Genomic DNA, 23,834 nt, shown 5'->3' with positions numbered 1-23,834 from the left:
GGGCCAAATATATATATATATATATTTTTTTTTTTTTGAGGAATACAAACAGTGCTTACGTTTAAAAGGTTAATGTTAATGAGTTAGCTGGTTACATTAACTCAGGTTATCACTGCAGAGTGAATGTGGACTTGTCCTATTCTTCCGATTCCAGTTTTGACCTTGCTAAAGTGTCCCTGAGCGAAACACCACTAAACATTTTGTGCTGTAAATTGCTGGTCTACATGGAAAGACTCAAATATATATACTTGTACTTTACTTGAGATTCTTTATTTCATGCTACTTCACAATATATATTTGTCAGCTGTGCAAGTTGTTTTACAGATTAAGATTAAACAAAATAAACAGTGAATTAATAAAATATGATGTTATAGATTGAATTACCAAGTGTAAAATACATAGAATAGCTCAAATTAGCTCCACCTCAACCTGACAACAAAATTACAAACATGTTACTAACAAATCATCATATACAAGCCAACATTAGCAATAATGTAAGAGTCTGTTTTAATACATTTAGTTAATAACACATGTGCTGTTTCTTAAGTTATTTTCACTTGTAAAGAAGTATTTTCATATCGTAGTATTATATATACGCAAAGCTTTGGTTTTAGGAAAACAGTAAAGAGTAAAACTACAAATCCCAGAATCCACCTGGCCTAACAATTATTTTTGGCCCTTCGCGCGTGCCTTACAAAGCGTCACGAGTTACAGGAATGATCATGGGGTGCTGGGAGAGAATGACAGTTGTTAGCAAGAAACAACTGCCATTCATGAAATAATTTAGGAGAAAGTAAGAGTGGGTAGCAACCGGAGGCCGCCATGGCAAACATCACGAAGAAAGTGTCATGGTCCAGCCGAACCGACGAGTCCGGCACACCCGGCGAGGGGACACCGCTGCTCAACGGCTCCGAGCGGGCCAGCCACTCCAGACAGGTACGGCTAGCATGCTGGCTAACTGTTGTGCTAACAGGTGTCCGAGGATGCTGCGTCGTGTGTTGTTGACCGTTGTAACGCTAAGTTTAGTCCGTGTGTTTGGACACTGCGTGGGGTCATGCTCTGCTTGTAATACACGGAAGGCAATGCTGCGTTCACGGTCGTTCATCTGTGGGTGTTTGTGTCCTGTTTGCAGTCGGGGTACGGATGTGCAACAGCGACCTTTGTTTTGGGGCGGAGTGCAACCGGATGAAAGTAATGGAATTAGTGAGAATTCAATTACTTGCATGATGTTTGTGATTAGAATTTTTTTTTAAAGACTTGGCTTTCTCATTGCAAGCCATCGGGATTTATTTAACACCGATGGTGATTTTATGTGCCGGTCATGTTTACATTTCAAAATCCTGTACAAAGTCGCTGTCTGTTTGGTAGAGGGCTCAGTCGAATTCAAAAATTACATCTCGAGCTTTGACAATGAATGAAACCAGTGATCAAATGTAGAGAATCTCTGGAAAATCCAACTTCCTTTCATCCTGAAACGCAGCCACGATGGTTAGTCAGTTACTTCCTGCACCATCAGGACCAAAGGTGGAAGTAGAAACTAACTGCACCACTTCTTTTGTTACTGTAATTGAGAAGCATTTTAATATGTCTTCGCTCTTGAAGTGCTTTGTCTCACTAGAGCTGAAATTACATCCATTACAGAATACAAATGTTGTCTGTGTTTCATCAGAATCACAAAATTGACTGTGCATTTGAATAAGCAAAGAAGAGCTGGATTTATAACTTTTCCACATAAAAACAATTTCCTGAGCCCTTTCCTCTCAGCCTTTAGAAATCACAAATATAACATCCCAGAATCAATATTTTAAAATACCTATAAAGTATCAGTATTTATGCTTGAGTAGGACATTGCAGCTCTCAGGTGATCAGGAGAGTGTTGCATCCAACCGACACTGTGTCATGCCCTTGCAATTGAAAGGTCTGAGGCCACTTGTGTATATATATATATATATATACACATACATATGTATACATCTGTTGCTATCTTTGATGTCTGTAGCTGTCTGAAGAAGACAGTTTATTTCAGATAGGCAGACTCAGCACAGTGGATTTGGAGGAGGAGATAACGTCAGATGAGGTAAAGTCTGAGCTCAAAACGTCATCGCACTCTTGTCTCTCTGTGTGTCTGTCATTCCCGTTGATTCTCACTCCATCACGACCCTTAGCAGCGCTTCTCCTAGACTTCTGAAATGTAGTTAGTTCATCCACTGTAATAATAAAACCTCGCCTTCCTGTAATAATAAAACCTCGCCCACCTGTAATAATAAAACCTCGGATGACCACTCTGCCTTTGTCTTAAAATTAGCTTCAAGTGGCATGTCATGTCGTCATGACAAACTCACATGTCAGGCTGATTTTGTCTACTCATGGAGCTTTTTGGCCTGATTGAGGACGCAGAAACTTGAGTAACGTGCTTTATTTAAGTGTTTTTAATTCTAGCTCAGTGGCTTCCTCATGAATACAGCTAAAGCCGTTCGTGGGAAAGCTGACACAGACAGAAGTGGCCTGATAATAGGCCAGACTGACACAGCGACAGTTGACTCATCTGTCTGTTGGTTTCCACTGTGACACTTTGCAAATGATGAATTGATGCAGACTTGCGGTATAGTTTAAGAAACTGATCCCATACCACAGTGACGGGCAGATTAGCTAGAACCCCTAAAATACGAAACCAATGGCTTGAAAGTATTTTTTCATTAGCTTACATCTGCCCCCCCCCACCACCACCCTTCCCTAACAAAATCAGAGTAAGTTACTGAAAGTCAAAGTTTCAGATCCACTCTGATATAAAAAAAAAAAAAAGAAAAAAGAAGAGAGAATTGAAAGTCACAGTTTCAGGCTCCCATCGGTCACAACACATTACAAGGCCATATGACTAATGATTGAGGCCATTTGATCTCCAAGTGTAGTAGGACAGAGAGAAATGCACACCCATGCTCCCTGTCTCTCTGTGACAGAAACCATTTTCACCGGCAGATGAGGAATGTCATGACGTGCATGTGATCTGCTTGAGTGTTGTTTGCTGTGAACAAAAGTTTCTTCCGTCGGTTACTTTATGTCGGTTACATTATTTAGTTTAGTTTATTTGCCGCCGATTGTGTGACTTTATACAGATGTGGCCACCACAGCTGTGTGATAGAGGCCCATCTAACACTGCATGTTAAAATGGCACTAGTTGGCTTGTATGCATGTCCGGATGATTTCCCTAAACACTTAACAGTTAATATTAACAGGGACGTTTTCTTTCTTAGCTTTAGATTCATTGTTCTGTATCTGAGATTTTTATACCAAATATTCTGGAGGAAACTGCTGCCTATTTTCCCCACAGTTACTACATCTTTCACGACATCTTTCATCTTCTTGGTTATGTGCATAAGTGTGTAAGTTAAGTCCAGTTTGAATCTGTCAAACTTGTCTATCTCTCTGTCTTTTTATGTGACTTTGTAGTGAAAAAAAAACATCTTCTTGATGTTGTTTGAAATGCTTGTGAATTGCTGCTGTGTTCACTGCTTTTCTTTCCAAAATGTTCGATTCCTTGCCAGCTCTTTGCCATTCCTCACTCATTCAACAGGTCAGATTTTAGTTTTTTTGTGGTGATGTTTGTTTTTTCCTGCAGGACTCTCAAAGAGGGCGGCTCAAAGAGATCCCTCACAATGAGAAGCTGCTGTCACTTAAATATGAGGTAAAGAGACTGCTGGTTATTGGATGATTACAGAAACACTGGATTACATTCAACAATTAATTTAATCCCCTATGTGCAGGATTAGACATTTTTCTATTTTGGCAATTGAGTACAAGACTGGTATTTGTCGATTCCTCAAAACACCCTTCAGGCCATGAAACCCAAACCACATCATCACACAGGGCATTAATCTCATTAGGCAGGTCGGCGCCTGGCAGCAGTTGATATAATCAGCTTTTATTACCATGTTCTTTGTTTGCAGTTGCTGACGTTGACCCAATATAGTGTGTACATGCACAGTCAGTTTTCAGTTGAAGCCCTAAAAACAAAATTAAACATCATTGTCACATCTCTTTTTTTTTAATTGATTTTTGTGTTTGTTTAAGTATATTTTGTGTGTTATTCCAGAGTTTGGACTATGATAACATTGAAAACCAGCTTTTTCTGGAGGAGGAGAGGAGGATGAGTTATATGGTGAGTGGGATAGGAATTGCTTAAAATATGATATATATACACTATCTTATTAATTTTATCTGATTCTTTTATCTAGCTCTAGTTTTGTCATCTCTTTTCTGCCGTTTGTTCCATCCCTCCGTGCTCCTGTGTTTTTAGGGTTTCCGGTGTCTGGAGATCAGTCGCTGGGTGGTCTGCGGCCTGATCGGCTTTCTGACGGGCCTCATCGCCTGTTTCATAGACATCGCGGTGGAGGAGCTGGCTGGGATCAAGTACCAAGTAGTCAAAGAGAGTATCCTGATGATTTGTTCAGGACACACCCGACTGTGAGGGGCCTATGACTGAGCTTTACTGGGCTCGCCAAGTCATCATATATTTTGTTAGAATAGAGTGGCATCTGTTCTCATCTGCAAAGGTCGATGGTTATTATTCATCCTGCATGTGCTGTCAGGACCATGAGATGTTTCCTTCACCTCCGACCAAACAGACATAGAGAAGTTTACAGAGGTAGGTGGCCTGTCTATCTCCCTCCTCCTCTGGGCTGTCCTCAACTCTGCCATTGTCATGATGGGAGCCATCATAGTTGCGTTTTTTGAGGTAAGACTGAGAGGAGAAATTATTTGACTTTGAATTGTGGTGTCTTCAGAAACACTGTTCCTGTTGTATTTCAGTCTTCTTCCTCTTTTGTGTGACATTCCTTAAGTTTGAGAATTGATTTTGAAGAAGTATATCCATTTAAGAATTTCCGACTATGGAAGTGAAAACTAATTTAGCAATAGCCTATCTGCACGGACAGCGCATAATACTGAAAAAATTATTCTCTACCACAGTTTATTAGCTTGTAATCAGGGACAGAGGAAGCTCCTTTACTCTGACCACCCCCTCCCCATCCTCCCTCTCCCCCCTCTCTTTTGTCTCATCCAGCCCATAGCTGCAGGAAGTGGTATTCCTCAGATAAAATGTTACTTGAATGGCATCAAGATTCCCAGGGTGGTACGACTCAAGGTAAACGCACGCACGCACAGAGTCAAAAACACAGTCAAAAAACACACACACACAAACACACACACACACACACACACACACACACACACTGTTTTAAACAGGATGGACCCTTTGATCATATCCATACCTTTTGTGTGTTTGTCCTCAACAGACACTGGTGGTGAAAGTGTGCGGCGTCATTTGTTCGGTGGTTGGCGGTCTTGCTGTCGGAAAGGTGAAAACTTTCATCAGTGAAAATATGCATTACTTGGCTGTCAGATAAGAGTCAATCAGAGTAAAGATGAAGCAGAATGATGCTGATATAAAAATGCATGTTTTTACGTCGTTTGAATTCCTGCCAAGAATTTATTTTCCCATTTGTCCCTTTGTTTCCCCCAAAATCCCTTAGGAAGGGCCCATGATTCACTCTGGTGCTGTTGTAGCTGCAGGCGTCTCCCAGGGCAGGAGCACCTCTTTAAAGAGAGACTTCAAGGTCAGTGCATGTAGTGGGTTTTTTGTGCTCTGTGTTTATGTGTTATCATCTAACCTCTTTGAAATATTACCGTTAATCTGTCAAGCACGTTTGTTAATTGTGTGTTATGTTCAAAAAAATATCAACATGAGTAAGAAGACTTTTTTTTTCTCTTAATAAGTGTTGATGTGTGTTTGTAGATCTTTGAATATTTCCGGAGAGACACGGAAAAAAGGGACTTTGTTTCTGCTGGAGCGGCTGCCGGAGTTTCAGCTGCTTTTGGAGCACCAGTCGGTAAAAACACAGCTGCCTTAGGAGCACAGTATAAACATGATCTTTATTATTTATCTGGTGTAGGCGTGTGGGCAGATTAGCATAGTTATTAAACCCTGTAGGAAAGAACCTTACTTAGTTACCTCAGTGACTAAATAAAAAGTAGAGTAATGTTAGTTCCAACATGTGTTTGATTGTGCACCATCATACATGTAGCCAACACTTGTCAGTACCGCTAGCTCCAGCAGCGAGGAAGCTCTTAATGGGCAAGTGTTGATTTTAGAAAAACTTGCATTTTATGCTGCTATTCTGGATCCAGGTCGCATTGATTTCATCAGAAATTATTGCTTAGCTGTATTCTGCTGTGAAGTAAAATGTCCCATCACAGTCTGGCCATTATGATTGTGACACTGGTTGTGACTAAACTGTAGTAGTCTTATTTTGGTGGAACCTGCAGAAACCCTGACATCATACATTTGACCTAAACTGGCTTGTTGATGGATGTTTTTTGTGACAGTCCAGCTTTTGGGATAAAGCTGCATTGCAAACATATGAGTCCTCCCATCAACTCTAGCCCAATTTCAGCTGGGGTTGGCTCCAGCTCGCCCCGCAGCCCTTAATGGATAAAGTGGTATAGATGAATGATGGATATCCCATCAATAGATCCCCCTAAATCCTACACACTGGACCTTTATTTTCTAATAGTAAATTTGTTTTTTTGGTCGATAGGTGGCGTTCTGTTCTCTCTAGAGGAGGGAGCTTCTTTCTGGAACCAGATGCTGACCTGGAGGATAGTAAGTCACATCGTCCTGTGTGCAACTGTATTGTAAACCCCACGATTTCCTTATGGTATCATATAAAATAAAGCAAGATGTTTGTAACCAGAAATCACCTTTGTTTCTCTTCTTCGTCTCCCCCTCCTCCCGTTACCTTTCTCTTCTGCAGTTCTTTGCCTCCATGATCTCCACCTTCACCCTGAACTTCTTCCTCAGCGTCTATCACAAAAATCCCGGGGACCTGTCCAACCCAGGTCTCATCAACTTTGGTCGCTTTCAGAGCGATGTGAGAAATTTTTATTGTATATCATGTGATTTTTTTATTCCAGCTGGGTTGTTAGTGAGTGTAAAAGATGACATGTATTTCTGTTGTTCTTTTGTCAGAGTGTGGCCTATAACCTCTATGAGATTCCGTTGTTCATTGCTATGGGAGCTATAGGTAAAACATCTTTTTGTTCCTGGAACTATGTTTGATTCTTTGTAGAGTGACTCTAGTGAAAATAGATGTTTACCATGAATAATGTAATTTTTCATAATTATATTGGCATATTTGTTTCTGTTACTAAATAGTAGTATAATTAAAGAGTAATTTGACTAAGAACCAACTTGTTTTTCAAGGCTGAAAATCTTAACAGCCTGTGTGTTTATTTTATGCTTTTCATTCCTCCTGTGCAGGTGGATTGCTCGGAGCTCTGTTCAACATTCTCAACTACTGGCTGACCATCTTCAGGATCAGGTGAGGTTTAGAGAGGATTTAACTGCTTACGAGAACAAAACAAATTGTAATTGTAATCTTTAATTTAAGATAACTTTAATAATACTTTCACCTCCACCGCTTTTCTGTAACAGCTATGATATTTTCAGAATTTCCAAACTAAAAAGCTACATTTACTGTAATTGTAATATAATGTAATATATCAAAGCAGATCAGTAAAGGATTTGGTAATTGATAAAAAAACTAATACTAAAAATATATTTAAATAGTATTAACATTGGAGATATATTTTTAATATTGCTGTATAGATATCCTACCAATATACTGTGGGAACAACCTGGACTTGTCAGGTTTAACAACTACTGATATATTCAAGAAACTTGAATAGAACATGAGAAAATATTTGATTTAAAAACTGCTGAAATGTTTATTATATGCAAACATGCAGTACAATTTGTGTTGTAGTAGTACATTGTAAATTAGGGAGATATAAATCTGAAATGTAAAGTTGATTAGATCAGTGTTCAGTGTGTGAGTTCTTTTGTTGACTCTATTATTGAAATATTAATCCACATGACAGAGGTTGAAGTTCATAGTAAAGTGTGTGTGCGCGCACTTGTGTGTGTTAGGTACGTCCATCGCCCTTGTTTGCAAGTGATGGAAGCCATGTTGGTGGCTGCAGTGACTGCGACAGTGTCATTCACCATGATCTACTTCTCCAATGACTGTCAGCCCCTTGGGCCAGAGCACAGTGAGGAGTACCCACTGCAGGTACAAACACACCACACACACACCACACACACAAACACACACACACACACACACACACACACACACACACACACACACACACACACACACACACACACACACACACACACACACACACACACACACACACACAACTACGGAAAGGATTGCAGTTTGGTGCAGACGTCCATGTTCCCCTTTAGGATGAATTATAACATCATGAGGCCCAACTTTTAATTTGTCCAATACTTCGGTTCATGACCAAATACCTGACACTAATGATACTCAACTGTACTTTGTTTGTGGACCTAATTGGCAGAAGTTAACATGCTAACTTGCTAAATGTCTTTTGTGATTCTCATTCATCCAGGTTATAGTTATACACAAGTATAACCCTGTCGATAACACGTTAACTTAGATGGTGAACATAGTAAAAATGTGATTGCTTTGTCAATGTGAGCATGTTAGCATAGCTTGCTGATTTTAACATTCAGCTCAGAGAACCACTGTGCATAATTACAGCCTCACAGAGCTGCGAGCATTGATGCAAGTGCTTATGTCTTGTCCAAATACTAGAGGCAATGTAAGAGACATACTGAAAATAACAATTATTACATCTTGACTTACTTAAGATGAAGATCTTTTGTGTCCGATAGATTTATGAGAGCGATGGGAGTGAATGTGACAAAAGAACGCAGGACACTTGTTTACATTTTATGCATTATTGGATACGAATCCACAAGCACAGTGAAATATGGACTTTTGTTGCCTCTTCATCTTTCCCATGTCATGACACTATTTCCTTTCTCTAGTTGTTCTGTGCAGATGGAGAGTATAACTCCATGGCAACAGCCTTCTTCAACACTCCCGAGAGAAGTGTCCGCAGTCTCTTCCATAACCAGCCAGGTAAAGCTACGCGAACGTAGAGGAACCTTGGTAAAATACGAAATTAGTTGTACCAGTTATTTTCACTGTGTATATGGGTTCATGTGCTGCATTGATCAAAGTCTGAAACACTTGTTTTGCCTGCATATTTTTTTTTTTTTAATAGGAAGCTACAATCCTTTGACTCTGGGCTTGTTCACTCTGACCTATTTCTTCTTGGCGTGTTGGACCTACGGCCTGGCAGTGTCTGCTGGAGTTTTCATCCCGTCTCTTCTCATTGGAGCAGCCTGGGGAAGATTGTGTGGAATACTGCTGGCCTCTATTCCCTCCAACGGCTCAGTGAGCATATTATTATGCTTTGCTCTGTAGGATAAGAATACAATATTTTTCAGTTCCCACATTGAACTAGGCAAAATGATATCTTGATTCAGTTGAAGTCACAGTTTAGAATTTACCTGCAGTAATTTTTTTGCTACATGCATGACATGATTGTCAGCTACTTCTGTAGTATCAAAACAGTTTGGGAAAACTCCTCTAACTTGTGTAAGGATGTGCTTTGTCTCGGTATTCATAATACAAACGCTACAGGAAGTAACATATACTTGAGGTAGATTTTAAGATTCAAGATAAAAATTGATTAGTCGATGCCTTCTCTTGAACATTGCTAATATTTCAGATGCCACAACCAGTTTCACACAGTTGCTGTGTGTGTTTTATTAGATCTGGGCGGACCCTGGTAAATATGCCTTGATTGGAGCTGCAGCTCAGTTAGGTGAGTGATCCCTCATCTTGTTAATTTACTTTTTCCCCCTTGTTTTTTAAACAAGAAAAATAGCCATATTATTAATAGCAATCACTTAGATAAATGATCATATATCATATATATTAATATCGATCCTAGACAAAAAATATTATAAAAGTAAAGTAGCAGTAAAAACTCACTGCTCTCCTCAGGCGGCATCGTGAGAATGACTCTCAGTCTGACTGTCATCATGGTGGAGGCTACAGGAAATGTTACGTACGGCCTTCCCATCATGCTCGTCCTCATGACTGCCAAGATAGTAGGAGACTACTTTGTAGAGGTGAATACACACACACACACACACACACACACACACACACACACACACTAGAAGCAGCAGTATACTTGAGTTCAAGTAACTGAAATATATTCATTATTTTACTATGAAACTATTTTCTTATTTGCTGCTAGTGCAAGTTCAGAAGTACACTTTTGTTCATGGTGCTGTGTTCATTGTGACCATTTAAAACTGATATTTATGCCATTTTGGCATTTGTTTTACATTTGTATTGTTTCTCAATTTGCCATAAGTTCATAATAAAGTGGCAAAGGTATTTGGAAATTAGTTTGGCATCATTGATCTTTTATCAGGTACAAATTAAAAATTAAAAACTCTAGTATGGGTGTTACTAGCCTAGATGGTGAGAAAAATGGTGATTTAGATTCCCAATCATCATATGATCTTTTGGCCAGATCGCACACCCCTGAATACAGTCCATTTAAAACCCTTCTCCTCCTGCTTCAGGGTCTGTATGACATCCACATTAAGCTGCAGAGTGTCCCCTTCCTACACTGGGATGCTCCTGCTACGTCCCACTGGCTAACTGCCAGGTACGTTTCTGTCTGATTTGTTGATGCTTGTGTGAACCATTCTGATCAGATGACTCTTAATATAATTTCTCATTTTTCTTTTTTCCTGTGCTTTGTCATTCTGGTACTGTTCCTCTCCCTTTTTTTCCATCCCCTCTCCCATCTCCCCACCCAGAGAGGTGATGAGTTCTCAAGTCACCTGTTTGAACAGGATAGAGAAGGTGGGAACCATCGTGGACACCCTGAGCAATACATCCACCAATCACAACGGCTTTCCTGTCGTCGTGCAGGTGTCTGGTAGTGATGAGGTACTGTACGATCACAGTGTTTGTAGTTTTATTTAATTTATAAGTCACTGCAGTAAACTGACTAATAAAGAAAACTTGAATTGCTCTCAGTAGAGCAAATATTTACGTCAAGGCCCAACAGTCGCCTTATTAGTAGGGGTCCACCGATTATCGGAGCAGATATTCAACATTATTATTATTATCGGTATCTGCTGTTTTTTAAGCCAATTTGTCAATAAAAGAATTTAATTTTAAAAAGTGCCAATTTGGCTCTGATTCAGCCGCAGTCACTACTCTCTGGACTTTAGCAATGTCCCGTCCATGTTTGTCTGTTCAACTTCATAAAGGGCTGCTGATAGCTCCCTTCCCTCTTTGTCTAAGGTCATGCTGAAATGTTCTGTGAATTAATCATATGCTTTAAAGCATTTCAACAAAGTTTTGTGTTAAGAGTTTGTATTATTGTAAATTTTGACGCCTTTTTACCCTTTTTTACTGCAGAGAAATATCAGTTTCAAATGTCTGTTATTAGTCTCTTAGATTAGTAATAATCTGTATCGGCATATCACTCGACCCCTACTAATTAGGCCTGATTCTTTTCATCAAGATCTCTACATTATTCCTGTTGTAATGCTAATGGGATCTTTCTTGGCCCATGCCCCATCCTTCCACATAAAAATGTCCAGAATATACAGTACGTGCGCAAAAAAAACCAAAGTCATGGAATGTTCCTGTTGCTCTATATTTGATTTTAATTCAGCCAAACTATAAGTAAGCAAAATTCTCTAAAGTCATATTTTCACATTGTCTCAACTGGGTTTCTTAGCACAGACTGGTGAACATAAGTGCACAAAATTAGTCGTTTTTGCCTTATGCTGCTAACAAACAATCTAACTAACTAACAGACATGATCAGACAGGGGCGAAAGCATAACCTCCTTGGCCGAGGTGTCTCCCACACTGTTCTTTCTTTAATGGCATAATTGTTGACAGGGATAATTGCAGCAGAACATGCAGCAGACTGCAGCAAACTGCAGCAGAACATGACAGATCCGAGTGCAATGCAGACACAAGATGTGTTTGAGGAAGTGACACCCACTGCTTCTGCTCACTTCCTCTTCATACTGTCCACTGGCACGTCCCTGCTCTGTGGGAAATGACTACTGCATGTTTAAGTCCAACAAAGCACTGAAAATGAACATGTAGCACATAATCACAGTAACTCAAAGACTAATAATCCTGTATCACATGTGAGTTTAAGACTGAGTTTTAAAGTGCAAACTTTAATTCCTTCATTCATCACACCTTCATTTGTTCTTCTCTCCTGTTTCAGCCAGCAAAGCTCTGCGGGCTCATCCTCCGCTCTCAGCTCATCGTTCTCCTCAAGCACAAGGTAACATCATCAACAGGAAGGAGAGGTTGAACATATTCCCAAAGATAAACAATTTGTTGTGATATTCTAAATAGGATCACTCACCCGTGTGCTGCTGCTTTGTCCCGGCAGGTGTTTGTGGAGTTGGCCCGGTCACGGCTGACCCATCGGAAGCTCCAGCTGAAGGACTTCAGGGACGCCTACCCCCGCTTCCCCCCTATCCAGAGCATCCACGTCTCCCAGGACGAGAGGGAGTGTATGATGGATCTCACTGAGTTCATGAACGCGACACCTTACACAGTACCACAGGTATATCACACAGATCCTGACAGGTTTCCTGTGTCCAGGTTTTATGAAGATTTTAAAAATAAACTGATCATATAAGTAACAGTCACTAACTAATTAAGTTATATGGCCTTACCTAAGGCGTCCGCAATTTGATTAAACAATATCTTTTTTTTTTCTTGGTGTATTAAATGGAAAGATTCAAGGTCGCGACTGTTCTTGTTTTTTTTGTTTTTTTACTGCTATAATTGTGGGACTTTTTAATTCTAGTTCAGGTTTTACTTTATTGTTTTCCTTGTCTCTTTCTAGTTTCTTTTCCTCTTTAAAAACCTTTCTTGCGTTTGTGTGTGTTGAAGTTTTGTGTAAATGAACAAAGTTGAATTGTAATAAGTTTGCGTCTTTGCAGGAAACGTCTCTGCCTCGTGTGTTTAAGCTGTTCAGAGCCCTGGGACTCAGACATCTGGTGGTGGTGGATGATGTAAACAGGGTACGGGTGTTTTTTTTGTCACAGGCTATCTTTGTATTCCTTTTTTAATTTTCTATAACCCTTCGTGTGTTTATATATGATCACATGCTTGTTTCCTGAATACTGTGCTGACGACAGCAGCAGTTGTTCTGACCTTACACTTTCGGTTTGTGACGCTGTGCAGGTGGTTGGACTGGTGACCAGGAAAGACTTGGCCCGATATCACCTGGGCAAACATGGACTAGAGGAGCTTCAGCTGGCCCAGACATAGTACATACAAACATTCATAGTCACAAACTCATGAACTATAACCACCTGATGCCTGAAGCTTTTGACCACCAGCTATGCAGCCCAAGAGGGGAGCAAAGAGTTCGCTTTTATTCTTTGATGCCAAACTGGTCACCATGACAACACAAGGTGAGTCCCGCTGTTAAAACAGTGAGTGAAAAGGTTTACTGAGATTAATTTTGGTTTCATATACCTCATTCAAGACATTTCATGAATGTGGTCAAATAAATAATTATCAAAAATACAATCAATCACAATAGTAAAATATCAAAATGAAAAATTGTGATAACAATACATTTGTGAACATCCATCTCATTTAATTAGTAAATGGAAAACCCTTTCCTATGTCTCTGTGTTCTTACTCCTCAACCTCACAAACAGTTGGTTGTTAGTTCCCTGAAGTAATATTGTAATAATGCAGAGATGTATAATTAATCATAAGTAACATTGATTAATTTTTTTTTTTATAATTCAGATGGATTCTTTTTGTCTTGCAATTGAACTAAGTACAACATTTAAACTGGTTTGAGAACCTGATTTTGAGAGAGTTTTCAAATTTAGGACTAGGAAAGCGTTTTCTTTGGCAATGTTAGCAAATTAAATATTGGCCATTTGTTGTGTAGTTTTGCACTGAAATTTTTTTATTTATTGTTGATGTTGAATATTTGTTTTATATTTAAGTTCGGAAGACAGTTTTGGTTTCACATCAAATAATTCAAGAAAGGAGAGACGACGTAATTCTCTTACACTTGTCTGATTTGGCTACAAGATGCAGTTTGAGGCAGTGTTAGTAGGAGACAGATCTGTTATTACATGTGGATGTTGATCCTTCTTCTCTGTCAGATTTTCTGAGGGCACACACACACACGTTTAAATGTTTGTATTATTGTCAATAATAATAGATTGGTACGAACATGATTTTTTACCCATTATCACCAAATGTTTGCACTTTTACTTACTACTGAAAAAAGTATATTGGAAGTCATTCATGTCCCTCATGAAGCTCCACATGAATGAATGTAAACCATTGCCTACCACACACCTTCTCTTTAATCAATTTATCCTTGCATTACCTGGTCAGGGTATGGCACAAAGCACAAATATTCTGATTCATAATTATTTAATTTTGTCAATTTGTTATTCTAACATCTGTTCAGTTACCAGTGTTGTTTTTTGTGCCCTTCATTCCTTTTACACATTTTTTTCTCCATTTGTGATCTTTTTGTTGGAACAGTTCTGACTATGCTCTAATTTACAACCACTAGTTAAGCATTGTTTTGAATGAATAAAGTCGAAATTGATCTATTGCTATGTATGATTTATGTCTGTTTGATTGCAAGACATTGAACCTTTGCAAAGCAGTGATATATTTTTGACTTACGTCTTCAAAGTCTCAGAAGTGATTTGATTTAAAAACTAAATCTACTTAAAGTAATTTTGATAATTCAATAGGTTTACAAAGATCGTACTGATAGTATAGATCACTGGATCTACCAACTCATTTACAATATGGAAAAATTCCAACCCAGCCAAAAGAGGTACTGTAATTATCTTAATGAAGTTTAGTATTGCAAACATTTGCAGGTAGGAATAAAGTAAAACAAAAAAAAATCAATATAGTAGATTTGCTGTGCTGCATTAGCATGAACAAAAAACTATAACAGAAGTTTCTCGCAGACACGTGTGCACCCATTGAATCCCACTAGCTCTTCTCTCTATCTCCACTAGATGCCAGTAAAGTGAGACTAACAATTTTTAGTGTCAAATTACTCCATTGCCCCCTTTGCTTATCAAGAGATGGTCCATGGGCAGTTGTATTAAATACATCAAGCCACAGATCACACTGTACAGCAACATCAAAGTATTCAGGCCCCTTCACTTTTTTGTGCACTTATGTTCACCAGTCTGTGCTAAGAAACCCACGGAGACAATGTGAAAATATGACTTTAGAGAATTTTGCTTACTTATAGTTTGGCTGAATTAAAATCAAATATAGAGCAACAAGAAAATTCCATGACTTTGTTTTTTTTGCGCACGTACTGTATATTCTGGACATTTTTTTGCATACATGTTTTCTCTAAGATAAAGAAATCAAATTCAAACAAAAGCTTTGACCCACTGTGGGCAGCAACACCATGCTTTACAATTATGCATTTGGGCAGGGTCATCAAAGGCAGCCTCTCTTGCCAAGATCAAGGGCTTTGGAGTGTGAAGTTACTTTAAAAGCTGTTAAGCCAAAGGGTAAACCCTGAAAGCATTTTTAATATCTGGATGTCATTAAGACAAGTTACATAATATTCTTAGTGCTGCGATTAAACAAAATCAGTCATTTAAAGAGCGAAACGAAAAGATCCTCGTGACATCAAGAAAGTCTTGGATAAAGCCTCACGCTAACACCTGTCAACCCTGATAAGCACAACATGAAAGCCATCGATAAGATGCCCCAGACACTGAAAGACGAATCCCTTGCAGCTAAGACCACCTTATTTGCAGGGGATCTAAACAAAGGACAGCCTGGTCACATTTCTTTTTATGTTGACTTAGGTCCTTCCTCTGGCAATATCACAAAGCTACCAACTGGGGTTTACAGGGCTAAACATCAGAGCATTAAACACAATCAGGAATCCAACAATGAGAAGACCAGAATCATCCAAAAGCCAAAGACCTACATTATTGAAACTGCTAGTGTAGCTCGGTCTAGTGATCACTCTGCAAATGGAACAAAGCCACTGCCTATAATTTCCGGTGCTAAACCTCAGAATACTGAACACCTTCACGTTTCCAACATTGTCAAGACCAGAATCATCCATAAACCAAAGACCTACATTCTTGCAAATGGCAGTGTAGCTGTGGCTAGTGATCACTCTGCAAATGGAAGAAAGCCACTGCCTATAATTTCCAATGCCAAACCTGAGAACATTGAACATCTTTAGGATTCCAACAATGAGGAGACAATGAGGAGACCAGAACCATCCAAAAGACCTCAATTGCAACTTCCATCCCTAAGCCCCAGCAGAACTTTACAGCCCAAAAGTGACAGACAAAATCTGTGGTCATACTGTTTCCCACCTAATTCCAAACGCCTGAGAGCACCTGAGCTGCAAGGGATTCAAACAAAAGAGGGATTGGTCCTAGTGTTCACTCGGCAAATGGAACAAAGCCACTGCCTTTAATTTCCAGTGCTAAACCTGAGAATACTGAACACCTTCAGAATTCCAACAATTAGGAGACCAGAATAATGCTGCGTTCAATTATACCTCGGAACTTGAACCCCAGAAGTCGGGGTGGTGATTTTTTCCGATCTCATTTCCCCTCGGAGGGGCGTTCCAGTTGCAATTTCGGACTCGGAGGTCATAATTCTGAGTTCTGAGATTATATTGGAACTATAAACCCTGAGTTCTGAGCTCCGAGTTCCGAGGTATAATGGAGCGCTGCAAAATCCACTAGCTAGCGACTGACCTCTCACCCATTTCCAAAGCAGCTGAGACCACCACGGCTGCCTCCTCTGCAGCTGCAAAGGCGAGCTTCAACAATCTGCAAATGCCTGCTGACAATCACATTAATACCACAAAGCCACTGCTCAAAACTACACCTCCCAATCACCTCCAGTTTTCCAACAATGAGGAGACCTGGACCATCCAAAAGCCAAAGACCTTGATTGCAACTGCCATCCAGATTAAATGACAGAATTAGTTTACTTTGTAACTTTGAGCTAGCAAGGAAATTTACAATATAGTAAAACAAAGACTTAAATAAGTACATAAAAATGAAATGTAACCCATTATTTCTCCCTCTGTGACAGGCATGTGCACCTATCCAATCCCTATAGCTCTTCTCTCTGTATCCACTAGATGTCAGTAAAGGTAAGGGTTAAAATTGTCAGTGTCCACTTACTCCATTGCCCCATTTTTAATAGACAGTCCATTTAGGCTGGTACCCAGCCGGATTCTGGGAGCTCATTTCATTTGCTCTACCAGAAAATTGTCCGGTTCCCTTCCATTGGGAAGTCATTTCCTCCCGCAGAAACAAATCACAACCGATTATCCGTCAGTGGGCGGGGCTTCTACCATGACAAGGAGAGAAGCTATTTTTTTTAAACAACCAAGGCTGCCGAGCATTTGACTAATAGGAGTCCTGTGGTCAATTAAATTGATTGGACATTGTTTAGAAAAGGTATTAGTGGAGACAATCTGTGAGTGTTTGAGAGGATCTGCCAGGAAGGATGAGAAACCACTCAAATCCAGGTGTACCAAGCTTGTAGAGGTTTGAGGCTAAAATGATTTTCAAAATATATGTCTGAATACTACCTGAAGCCACTGTATGTAACGAGCCAGTCCAAACACAACCATGTGTGTGGTTGGACCCCGTCTGTGTGCTGGTAAGCCTCAGTTTCATTCAGCTGGCTACCCCATGTTTAATTCAACTGTTTCGTTTTTATTTTTTCTTCATAATAGTTTTGTTTGGGCTGAAAGTACACTAAGGCTTTTCCAGTTTTTGTTGAAATATAAGGCTTTTAAGTACCTCAATAACCCTAGTTGTTACAAAAGTAAGTGGTAAACTGCCCAAGGTTATAAAATAAAGATATTAGAATATAGAATAGGTTACCAAAACTGAATTATTATACATTTTTTAGAAAATATGCATCAAGAAATGGCAGATTTGTAGGGCCACAACACGATAAGAGATTACAACGTGGTTGGTTGTACACTTCCATTACGGGCACCTTCATGGCCAGACCCTTCTCCAAACCTCCTATCAAACATTTCCTGGTGAAAGTGCTGTTTAAATGCTGATTGGCTGAAAACCAGAGCATACCAAAGGACAGTTTGTGATGTCACTGCATTCCAGCCAATCAGTGCATAAAAAGCTTAACGGACTGCCACAGGCTGTCAGTAGGCTGGAAGCGAATCAAAGGCATCATCATCATCACTAAAGGCAGCCTCGCTGGACAGGATCAAAAGCTTTGGGGTGTGATGTCACTCCATTAAAGCTTTAGATAAGGGAACCTAAAGCATCCTAATGACAAACAGGCCGGCTTCCAAGGATTTGTAGTATTGTGTATCGAGAGTCAACCCTAACCTCAACATGGAAAGCAGCTCAGAAGTTGTGCGCCTGGACAAGGCCATTGCGGCAAAGAAGCGACTTTGCAAGCAGCTTGAGGAACTTATTGAAAAAGAAAAGAGCATCACTGAAGAGTCCCTCAGGAAGGCTGAGAAGAAAGCTTCGGATGCCAATGGGCTTTTTGAAAAAGAGAGGGCGTGCAGAGAGGAGAAGTTAACTGTCATTGAGCAGTTAACTGATGAAATAGGGAGCCTTGAAAGTGGAATCATAGAGAGAGAGGAAGAGCTAAGCAAATATAAAAGATTCAAAGAGATTTTGTTCAAGTTAAAATCTATAAAGCAGGAGGACGAAGCAAAAACATCCGTGTTGCCTCAAGTCCCCAACGAGGAGGAGCAGAAGCTAAAGGTCTCTGATTTCAAACAGCTATTGGATCTAATGACAAATCTGACAGAGCAGAATATTTCCATAGTCTGTCTCTGCGACAGAGGGAAGGAGACGTTGGAAAAAATCCAGCCTACTTCAAAGATGTGGTTGGAGAAAATTCAAGACTTGGAAAATGAAGATGAAGAGTTGATCAAAATGGAGGATCAGATCAATAAGAAAAAGAAGATGGTGGTTAAGCTCAAACAGAGTGTCCAGCTCTATGACTCTTTAAAAACAGTGGATGAGAAACTTGTGTTAGACGCTCTCAGCAAGAAGGTGAAAAAAGTGTATCGGTTCTGCACGGTGAGGAAAATTACTACGAAAGACAAATTAGTCAGCACCACCGACATGCTGACTGCTGTCGAGCACTGTGTTTATGCACTGCTCAACCAAATGATGAAAATCCCCGAAAACAACTTCAAGAAACTGAAAAAGGTCATCTTTACTGAGAAGCAGAAAGAGCGCCACATTCAAAGTATGCGTAAAACGATGGAGGACGAAACTGAAAAGAAGATGAAGTACATAAAGAGAGCTATGTCTGACATCAAGAAAAGAGAAGGAAAAAGGCTCATGCCAAGATCCATCATCAGTAAGAATCAAAATCGCAAGAGAAAAACCGCCGATGAGAGGCCCCCGACACCGGAGGAGATAGTCTGGGACGAACAGCTGGTAGCAGAGAAGGATAGGCCTGCTGTCATGACTCTGTGGGAGGATTGGAGGTTGGACAAAGATAAAAGGGAGGCTGCACTGAAGAAGCAGCGCAGGGAAAATGAGAAGAGGGCCACAATGCATCAGTCTGAACCTGTCCACGGAAAGCCAAGGTGCAAAGAGACGGAGAGGGACACACAAAGTCTGAGGCCAACCTGCCCCCCACCCATTTCCAAACCAGTTAAGACCACAACTGCTGTTTCCTCTGCAGCTGCAAAGGCGAGCTGCAACAATCTGCAAAGGCCCGCTGTCAGCCACAGGCCTGGGCATCCTCTCTCTACCACTAAGTCCCTGCCCATAATTCCTAGTGCTGCATCTCAAAATAAGTTCAGGATTCCAACGAAGATGAGACCAGGATCATTTACTGGCCAACGACCTGCCTCTCACCCGTTTCTAAACCACCTGATCACCTTAGCTGCAAGGAATTCAAACCGATTGTTTGATTCCGGTGTACAGGTTTGGTCAAATTAGATGACAGAAATACAGTATGTTTGCATGCTTAACAATAGCTTTACCTTGGTAACTTAGCAAGGACATTTACAAACATAATAATAATTACATTACCTCTTTGCTAACGGGTGATGACGTGAAAGTGGTCTCTTTTCTCCAGGTATTGTTTAATAAAGGGATCTGAAAACCAAACCTCTCCTCTTCTCTTCTCTCATCTTCTCTTCTACTTTACTCTATTCTACTCTACTCTATTCTACTCTACTCTATTCTATTCTATTTATTGTCATGTTCTATGTATTTTCAAAACTGTGCAAATAAATTAAATGCCAATAAAATATTAATAGTGTTTTTGTTTTTTTAAGGGTGCAAAAGTATCACGTGGCATCAAATAAAAGATCATCAATAACAACGCTGACCTCATGATTTTTTCCTTCAAGGTCAAGGAATAGTAAATAAGAAAAGACGATAAGAAGGACAATCCAAATCCACCATCTCTCTCTCTCTCTCTTGCTGTAAAACCATATGTGGCTCACTGAAAGATGGGTCAATGTGTTTGCATTGACCCATCTTTGGGCGAGCCGGTGGACAGTCAAAACATCCAAACATTTTGGCCGGCCTCGGTCAACTCTCTTCTCATTTCTCCATGAAACATGGTGAAAGGATGGGACATGGACAAAGAAAGAACCCCTTAAAATTTCAAGGCCGATTGGGTAAAAGGGGTGGATCCAGGGATTTTTTTTTTCACATTAACATTGCTAGATGTTATTTTTTTTATTTTCACCAATTTAGATCTTGATAAAAATCAATCAGACATAGTAAGGTGATTGATATCTATGAGTGTGTGTAATTTGGTGCGGCTTGATTGAATTTAAGCGGACTGTTGGACCTTGGTGAGGTATGTGCTATATTGAGTACAAACATTTTTTCTTTCTTTTAGTTTGACCACATGATGGCAGTGCTCTCTCACTGTTACTATGAACAAACACCGACAACTAGTAAGGCATAAAAGTGGCATATCCCTGGTTCCACATATCAAGTTAACTATGAATCAGAGTTCCAAATTGATAGTCACGAAATTGTATGCATCTGAATCAGGCTACATCAGGCTGTAGACACAGCAGTAAAATGGTAAGGTACAGTTCTGATTAATTGAGGAACACAAACTCATACTAATTTTCATCCGTAAGTCAGGCTGCACCCTGGTGTAGTGGTTAGCACTTTCGCCTCACAGCAAGAAGGTTTTGGGTTCGAATCCTGGTTTAAACCAACTAGGGCCTTTCTGTGTGGAGTTTGCATGTTCTCCCCGTGTACGCGTGGGTTCTCTCCGGGTTCTCCGGCTTCCTCCTACAGTCCAAAGACATGTGGGAGGATGGGGTGGAGTTTACTAAGAATGGTGTGAAAACGAAAACCAAGCGGCAGTTGTGTGTTCAGAAATGCCGTGTTGATGAGCGAGATCAGAGGAGAATGATCAGGTTGGTTGGAGCAGACAGAAAGGCTACAGTAACTCTGAGAACCACTGGGTGGAACTGTGGTGAGCAGAAAAGCATCTCAGAGTGTTTTTCTGTTGAATCTTTCGGCGGTTGGGCCAAAACAGTAGAGGTCCACTTCAGTTTCCCCTCCTGTCAGCCAGGATCAGAAATCTGAGGCTGCAGTGGGAACAGGCTCTACAAAACTGGACAGGAAAAATGTAGCCTGGTTTGAAGAATCCACAAATCGTTTTATCAGAGGATTAAATAATCCTAATGTTAGTGTCTACTTCCTTTGATTACAAGAAACTTAAACTGTGAGAGGTTATATCTGTCTCTCTTTATAGAACAGAACCGATTGTCTCTGTCTTTTCCCTGAAAGACTCGCTTTGCCTGTAATTCGGCAGCAGGAGCAAAGTGAACCAAAGAACAAGAACAACATGAAAATCTGGATGGGATGGGAGGGCTGTCAACTGTCAAGAGGATATAAATCGCCTGTCTGTGTGAAAAAAGAGATGCAAGAACAGAATCCTGCTGCCGTTTGTTCTTTACCAGATGAGCAATGTTGTGCTCAGCAATTTATGAAAGGACGTGGATTAAAGGGTTTTAAATTAATTCTGGAAATAATATATACATATTGAGCAAAATAGGCTGCAGTCCATCACCATTTTGGCATGTTAACATTTGCTAATTAGCAACAGAATGTATGAATCTATGTATGTAGTTAAGGGATACTTTACTGTTTATTTAGCTAATGAAACAATCACCTCCTTTTGATAAATTCTCTTAGTCATTCCTTCATCCCTCTAATACCGCCTCTGGTTTATTGCAATTATCATTTGACAAACACCATTGTATTCATTCATTCATCATTGCACGTTGACTACCATTACCTCATTGAATTATTATTCATCCCCTCAGAGAATTAACATCTTGGACGTTCAGTCTGAGTAAATCGGGCGATTATGGATGAATGGCATCCACACTATGCAGGGGTAAATGCTCCCCACCTTAGACATTGCTTACATAGTTACATAGTTAACATTCTGTACCTTTGTGAGCGTGTATGTGTGTAAGAGAGAGAAGGCAATTACCACAGCTCACGTGCCTCATACTATATCATACATAACTTCATACGTCAACGCAGATAACATTTACAATTGTTAAAAACCACATGGCTGGCACTACGTTATACAACTAGGGGAGATGTAATGTACCTTACAATAGTTGGACCAAGTGGCATCATCAGTGACGTCACACATTGGTTTGTGAACTGCTGTTTCTGAAACCTCGAATTTAACATTTTGCTTTTTTTGAAACCAGAAGTAAGAATATTTGGAGGAGCGATTGGTGGGCCTGACTGAGAGCTCGTCCACCTACACCTATTGGACGGTAATAGCTGCCAATCATGCTGTATCCATGCCCCAAAGCGTACCTTGTTTGATCGTCTATTTTAATCCAAACGGAAACATCATTTGCTCAATGAGCATCATGCTGTATTTGAAACTAGAGATTAAGACCATGAGCTCCTCAAGGAAAATGTGGAGTCGCCCTCTGCTGTTCGATGGAGAGAATACAGGTTTTAGGCACTTCGTCACTGACTTCCCTTTCCGGGCATGGTGGCTACGTCCTATTTTTTATATCCAGCCTATGAGTTAGACGAGAGCTTCAATGACTCCCGGCAATTGTTGGACTTTAACTTTCTGTTTGTCTGATAAACATACATTTTTGACAAACGTGGCGTCTTCCGACTGTCACATCCACACGTAACTGCAAGGCAACATAAAAGTTGAATAACCCCAAATAACAAAACTGAATCTTTAACACTTACAGGCCCATTCAACATTTCTACCTTCTTCACTAAAGTGACCATCTGATAGCTTCATGTTAACATAAGGGTGTTGTTCTCAGCAAGAATGTATGTAATGTTTTAATGTTGGCCATTTCAACTTAGTTGTGTTAACCTTAATGCTAGTTATTGTCATTGTATACATTCATCATTATTTTTAACCCCCCCCCCCCCCCCCCATGGTCTTTTACCGCATCTTTTCAGAATTTTCCTGTTTGTGGGAAAAGTGTGGCTATGCTTGGCTAAACCCTGGGGGCTCCTTATCCTGAGACACTCTTTATGACACCATTCATGGCTGCCTTGTTCAAGCACACATTTTATCGATGCCACTCGCTCCACCGGGGACCACTGCTGCTGCTGATGATTTATATTTCCATAAAGCAATATGAATATAATGGGTTTATAGCACTGCTTCCTTCAGGACAGACTTGAGAAAGACTGACTGCTGACACTGACAGGGGTGATTGGTGGGGAAAGGCATATGATATTAAACTAGTTTTCCAGCCGTTAAATTTGTGGATTGGTAAAACAAGGTTTTAGGCTTTTTGTTTTAACGACAGGAACCACCTCAGCACCATGTC

The 23,834-nt window shown here is 40.1% G+C and overlaps 2 protein-coding genes across 4 annotated transcripts; both read left to right on the top strand.

Moving 5' to 3' along the window:
* The first annotated feature begins 684 nt into the window (after nucleotides 1–684).
* On the top strand, nucleotides 685–14,607 carry clcn7 (chloride channel 7). Of its 3 annotated transcripts, none has more exons than XM_035614767.2 (25): nucleotides 685–936; nucleotides 2,027–2,077; nucleotides 3,617–3,682; nucleotides 4,091–4,156; nucleotides 4,295–4,427; nucleotides 4,623–4,732; nucleotides 5,060–5,140; nucleotides 5,292–5,354; nucleotides 5,529–5,612; nucleotides 5,792–5,885; nucleotides 6,594–6,658; nucleotides 6,810–6,926; nucleotides 7,025–7,079; nucleotides 7,316–7,376; nucleotides 7,985–8,126; nucleotides 8,918–9,011; nucleotides 9,157–9,329; nucleotides 9,711–9,762; nucleotides 9,945–10,072; nucleotides 10,538–10,623; nucleotides 10,778–10,910; nucleotides 12,219–12,278; nucleotides 12,390–12,566; nucleotides 12,949–13,029; nucleotides 13,193–14,607. In XM_035614767.2, the coding sequence occupies exons 1-25, from the start codon at nucleotides 823–825 to the stop codon at nucleotides 13,277–13,279; spliced, it is 2,373 nt and encodes a 790-aa protein (XP_035470660.1). In that variant the 5' UTR covers nucleotides 685–822; the 3' UTR covers nucleotides 13,280–14,607. The 3 variants fall into 3 exon arrangements, with proteins under 3 accessions (XP_035470660.1, XP_035470659.1, XP_035470661.1); XM_035614766.2 differs by having other exon boundaries at nucleotides 2,000–2,077; XM_035614768.2 differs by lacking the exon at nucleotides 2,027–2,077.
* Nucleotides 14,608–15,576: 969 nt separating this feature from the next.
* On the top strand, nucleotides 15,577–20,130 carry LOC118288543 (coiled-coil domain-containing protein 38-like). The gene has a single exon (XM_035614769.2). It carries the CDS (start codon nucleotides 18,382–18,384, stop codon nucleotides 19,957–19,959), a length of 1,578 nt encoding a protein of 525 aa, XP_035470662.1. The 5' UTR covers nucleotides 15,577–18,381; the 3' UTR covers nucleotides 19,960–20,130.
* Nucleotides 20,131–23,834: the final 3,704 nt, after the last annotated feature.

The sequence above is a fragment of the Scophthalmus maximus genome, chromosome 17 (assembly GCF_022379125.1).
Source record: "Scophthalmus maximus strain ysfricsl-2021 chromosome 17, ASM2237912v1, whole genome shotgun sequence".
Classification (NCBI taxonomy): Eukaryota; Metazoa; Chordata; class Actinopteri; order Pleuronectiformes; family Scophthalmidae; genus Scophthalmus; species Scophthalmus maximus.
Note: the sequence above shows the minus strand (reverse complement) of the source record. Positions and strands in the feature narration are given on the sequence as shown.

Coding starts and splice junctions, on each gene's coding strand:
- clcn7 (XM_035614766.2), top strand. CDS start 823: ATGGCAAACATCACGAAGAAAGTGTCATGGTCCAGCCGAACCGACGAG. Junction 7,080..7,315: donor CATTGCTATGGGAGCTATAG/GTAAAACATCTT, acceptor CCTCCTGTGCAG/GTGGATTGCTCGGAGCTCTG. Junction 10,624..10,777: donor TCCCACTGGCTAACTGCCAG/GTACGTTTCTGT, acceptor CTCCCCACCCAG/AGAGGTGATGAGTTCTCAAG.
- LOC118288543 (XM_035614769.2), top strand. CDS start 18,382: ATGGAAAGCAGCTCAGAAGTTGTGCGCCTGGACAAGGCCATTGCGGCA.